The sequence below is a fragment of the Opisthorchis viverrini genome, assembly GCF_000715545.1.
Source record: "Opisthorchis viverrini unplaced genomic scaffold opera_v5_343, whole genome shotgun sequence".
In the NCBI taxonomy this organism is placed as follows: Eukaryota; Metazoa; Platyhelminthes; class Trematoda; order Opisthorchiida; family Opisthorchiidae; genus Opisthorchis; species Opisthorchis viverrini.
This window is the reverse complement of record NW_008751994.1, coordinates 222,781-228,315: the sequence shown is the minus strand read 5'-3', so window position 1 is coordinate 228,315 and position 5,535 is coordinate 222,781. Positions and strand designations below refer to the sequence as shown.

The 5,535-nt window shown below is 42.9% G+C and overlaps 1 protein-coding gene across 1 annotated transcript; it reads left to right on the top strand.

The window, feature by feature from the left end:
• Window positions 1-566: 566 nt before the first annotated feature.
• On the top strand, window positions 567-3,465 carry T265_10124 (hypothetical protein; the record flags this gene model as incomplete). The annotated part of the gene is made up of 2 exons (XM_009176400.1): window positions 567-665; window positions 3,226-3,465. 2 exons carry the CDS (start codon window positions 567-569, stop codon window positions 3,463-3,465), a joined length of 339 nt encoding a protein of 112 aa, XP_009174664.1.
• Between the last annotated feature and the right edge of the window lie 2,070 nt (window positions 3,466-5,535).

The following is a 5,535-nucleotide window of genomic DNA, read 5'->3' as shown; positions in this document are numbered from 1 at the left end:
AGGAAGAGAGTTGGCACTGAAATTCGTCCATTGTCGCTTCTTGTTGAACGTTTTCAGCAGCATTTTCTGCAGCTCCTCGCATTCTCAATTCCTCCTCCGGTGGCCAACTTAGTACTGTTATTTCTTGGTGCTCATGATTTCGCCTTCCGTTGTAACCATTCGACGAGTTGACAAACGGATGGTTGTATCGGCCGCTTTTAGCCCCATTCTCTACAGGTTCTGTTTATCCCGTGTGCATCACTCAAATTTTCCTCTTGAGAGTTACAAATGGTATGCGATGCATCTTCAGAACCATATTGAAAACAGTCGAGATTGAATAAGACCTCCAGTAGCCTACTTTTAGTCAAAGAATGCCACCTCTGCTACACTAGTTTTCAAATGATCGATTCCCCCAAAATCGTGCTCTGAAGACGAAAATTTTGTGCCCTTTATCATTCAACAAACGGTCTAAATTCTTTACCTGTAGTGTATTGCGCTCAGGAAGGCAATAATGAGTGTATTCTTGTTATAGATTTTTAAATTTCCTCGTTCTCTGCAATTCGTCCCCCTCTTCATAGTTTGTTCAAATGCGACGCTTCCTTCGACTGGCTGCCGACGGCTCTGACAACCTTCGGTGGAGTAAAGTGGGTCTGGCAAAGGAAGTGCTGGCCGAACTACCCTCACAGGTAAACTTTTAGGATAGCATTGAGTTTTTGTGTTTTGTTAAGTAAACTTATTATTCCCCTGGGCAGATAATCCCTGATTGGACCAGACAGCCACCAAACCGTTTTGTTTACCGAACACGAGAATTAATTCCAGAGAGTTTGAAGGACAAGCTGTCACAAAAGAAACTAAAACTAGCCCTATCCTCTCCGTAGCGTATAGTGATGTTCGCCCTCGACTGCTGTTGAGTGACAACGGAGTAGTGACTGCATCAGTTGATCCAATGCAGACAACGAGGAGAGGAGATAAGCTTCAATTTCAATGATTTCTCATTAGTGCTGAATCAAGGGGAGTCACTGGAGCGTTTTGTACAACAATACAGTTAACTGATGGTCTCAAATTTCATCGAATTACCATGGTTTGGTTCTACAAACAGCTCAACTCATACATAAAACAACCACAATTTTGCTACTCTTCGAATTGCCAGTAGCTGAAATTTTAAGCCGTGCTATTGCGAGCCAACGTGTCAGTCAGCCGAAGATTCATCCCACCTACAGAGCAGTGTTGTTGGTTGTTTAGCTCGATTGTAATGTTCGATAGAGTTATATATTTCCTTTGAGGTATTTTCCACTGTAAAGAGATGCCTTGAGGTGGCGTGAACGCTTTTATGTGGAAAAGAGTCTCACTCAATGGTCACTGAAGGTGATTGCAAGAACCTCGGCAATTTTTTAACTCGTCTGTGTTATGACCGTTGGATATAGGATGTATCCTCACGCCCATGCAATAACTGTCGAGCTTCATCCTGTGACTTTCGCTGAACTGTATGTTCACCCATTCTTATGGTAAAGAATTTCCCTTGTATGAAGAAGGCGGCGCGAGGAGAAAAATTGATAGTTATGATAAAGACCGCGCGGTACGTGACAATGCGTGAGAAATTTCGACCATCAAGTTGGCTCTATCAAGTTGGCTCCATCAAATTGGCTCTAGCTACTACAGTAACTCAAGTTTCCCAATGTAAACAATCAATCATCCAACATACCCGAATGTCACTAAAATAGTTTGATTGTTTGGAAAACAGGAATTATTCTTCAAACAGGTTCTGATGCGATGGGCGCCACGGAATTTTACAGGTTTCCCTGAAAGACAGCCATTTAGCCGTGAGACTGTCTCCTAGGTGGTTGTTAGCTCCTAAGGATACTTGTGTGATTTTGAAACCTAATCGCCAAGAGATTGGTTTTTTGCTGTTTGAATTTTCCTACGATTATATTGGATATAATCGGATGTTTCTCACAACCTTCGAGACATTCTGCGGTATGCGCGAAAATTGCTAAATGACCATGTCTTGTTGATCTTTTAAAGATGGAACTCTAAACTTCACTACGAGGCGCTCGAGTTTATCGCATTTTCTTGAAGAACCTAAATCAGGGGAAAATGCCTGATGCATTGTCCCTCCGGGGTTCTTGGCGTTTTTAGTCATTACAGCCTGCAGTACCAGAGCCCATTTGAAGAAGTACTGAATACTGATGATGATAATGCATCATTCTACGCTTAACAGAAACTTTGTCACCTGATCGGGAAAGCCACACAGTACTAGACTGAATAAATACTGTCATAAGTGGTGGAATTCATCAGAAATGGTTTTCCACAAGCAGTCCATAGGTTACTGTGCTTCGTGTGTCACGCACACAAAGTTTATTAGTAGGCCAGCTGTCAAAAGAAGAGAAATGATTATCAGAGAACCCATGGATTTGTTCTGCTATCTTCATCTGATATAACCGATCTGAAACGCATGCAGTATCGTCTTGTCATGACCGTCAAGAATAAATGGAGAGAGAGATAGGAATTTCAGGCGGTCGATGGATATCAGTTGAACATTTCCAATGAAATGGGTAAAGAAATTTTATGCTACTGATTTCCAGTTCCCACTTGGAACGTGCTTCACGGTATCACTATCGGAGTGTGCTGAAATGGCAAAGCGATAAGATGAAAGGGTAAGATAAATGACAAAGCAACTATTAACCATAATGTTCCGAAAATAGGCAAGACGATCGATAAGTCTGTCAGACAACATCGTTTTGTTATGCCGTAGCTAGCCAGAAAACATTATCAATACTGCTTACAAGGATCCATATTGGGCAGGTCCCCCTGGCCCAGCATTCAATTCCTGAAAACTCGAGGATAGTTATCACAGCATTTTATTCAACAACGACTGGTTCCAAAATAGCACCAGTTTAACAGACGACTTAGTGCTTGTTCGCCCGATTTCCATAGTTCCTTTTCAAGAAACAGTCAGTTCGCGCGGAATTCCCGCTTCTGCAAACCAGGAAGCCCTGCAATCACTTCTCAGAGTGTTTCTTTTCGTTTCTTGCTGATTAGTTGGTGCCGCAGTGACCATTGCTTGACTTGATCATACTGGGACATGTTTCACAGTATGAACACACCAGATCGTATACTGAGACAACAATGAAAACATGATATCCTAATTTTTGGTGATAAGATATTCTTTGATGGATCAAATAAAGCTATTAATGCTTAATTTGCCTATGAAATAAGAAACGGTATGTTGAACATGATAATTTTTAGGAAAACTTAATCATTAGGCGCAGTTTCTGCTACCTCCGCAAAGCAAATGTCCGCAAATGTACACACGAGAGTTATGTGAATGTGTTTTCTACAAAACCCCGCAACAACCAACATCTGAAACAAAATGTGTTCGGCAGGTTTCAAGCGTCTGTAACGCTACCTGACTGGGAAGTCTTGACTGACGGGACAATTGATCGACACAACCAAGGTATGTTACTGGGTTGTCGTTCGAGGCGTTGAGTGTTCCGCTCACCCAACTCAAGGGCGAGCATATTCACCTGTCCAGATGTAAAAATTTGTATGAGTCCATCGTGTGCGGATGGAGTAGGGGTAACACGCTCGCCTCGCACTTCAGAAGTGCGGAGTCCAAACCCCGGCACGACCATCAAATATGCACTCTTGATGAGCTCTAATAGGAGCGAAACTCGAGTCCAGTGCTTCTCCCCTTGGTCTGAACTCATCAGAATGACTGTGCAGGGACAGAAGGACTATCGTCCAAACGACAGTCGTGTATGTATTCTACAAAATCCCGCAACCACCAACACCCGGAATGGGTTATGTGGTTGAATTTCTGGTAGAAAATTCCTGCTAAGGCAGAATGGACTCCATTAAATTGGCGCTACCTGAAATAGAGAATCTAGGTAATGACAGACAGGAACTATTCACAAGGCAAATCCGACAGACACTGGTCATCACCATGTTAATTAAAACCGAACTTATCTCACCGCTGGCAATCGTGTGTGATGCTACTGGCCTGACTGGATGTTGAGATCCGTAGAACTCACCTGCATTCAAGCAGCAAAATTACTCGATCCCATTTGCGAATATAGAGTTTACTCGGACTCACCATGTATAAAAAACTAGAGATAGCTTTCAGAGTTCCTAGAAGGGCACAATCGCCGAATGTCTGATGGCAAAGAATTGTTTGAACATTTGCTTTATGGAAATCAACCTCCTTTTTCAAGCCTATCAAAACCGCTTTGTTTGATTTTACCGAACAGATACTGGACTACTTCGAGCGAAACCACCTATTGCCTTGTCACAGTATCCCTGGGCAACCAAAGCTTCTCAAAGACCTGGTTGATCCAGCTTGGTGGCGTGCCTTTACCCAACCCGATATCTCCCAAGTGAGTGAGGAATTTTCAACAACGGTGCAAACTGCCCAAACATCCACAGACACCACTTCTTCCTCGAACAACAAAGGTCGTATGCAACTTCCCACTTTTCATACCAATGCATCTGAACATTCGAATGTAGCTGTTCGAACATGCTCTGTACCAACAAAACATGATCAATTGGTTGTACAGGAGTTTAAAACACTTCACATAGATCGAAGTTGGGATGGCAAGGTTCCGGCACGTACTAGTATGTCACGGGATCCCAATTCGACCTCTGATTATGGGCAATCCGAAGATCCGAGTGACCATTTCGGGGCCACACGTTCGGGTGTCAGTTCGCTCCAGGTTAGGCGCCAAATGTCACTTGGACCGTCGATGCACGGAGCCAGTCCAGTGGGTCGGAGGATACCAAATCCACCAAAGTCAGGTGGTTCCAATCAATATTAACCAAAAAACACAGTAGAAGATCAAACACATTTTGACCTACACCCCAAAACAATTCAGTTTGTCTATTAGACTTCAGAAAAATCAGGCCAAAGAGCAATTGACGTGTATGTCGCCAGCAAAAACTTCACTGTATGTTCAACTGATTTTGTGATTATAAGATCCAATAGTGACACACAAGCCAAGTGCATCTAAGAAGATTGGATCGAGCATATTATCAATAACAATCCAAGCACAGTGCGGCCGCTGCGTCGAAAACTATCTCCTGTGGTTCGGCTTGAGGGAACACGTGGCCTTTTATCTTTGGAAGCATTTCGTGTCAGATGAAAGATGCATTTAAAGAAAGTGGATAATCATTTCAGCTATACATGACTGTGTTGTTTTCTGAGTGGCTACATAAAGAAAACAGTTTTTGTCTCCATACTTTGCCCGCAACTACCACACAACATACAATCAGAGAACCCGAAGCGATCCGAGTTGTTCGACTTCACTTTGGCCGAACCCAAAGACAAGATTTATCCTCCGTAAGCAAAGCTTTTGTCTGTTTTGGACCTGCAAGAGTGCGGGCACTCAGATATGAGCTGATACTGGCCTTAATATGTTACAAGAGCCTTTGTATTGTACTTGAGATAATGAAATCTACAGTGTGTTTCTTGCCTATTTTTCTGAAGACGATCATTATGGTGCAGTAGTTTGACTGTGAGACTTGGCCTGTTCGAGCAGCGAACTGAGACGTCTTCAGGTATTC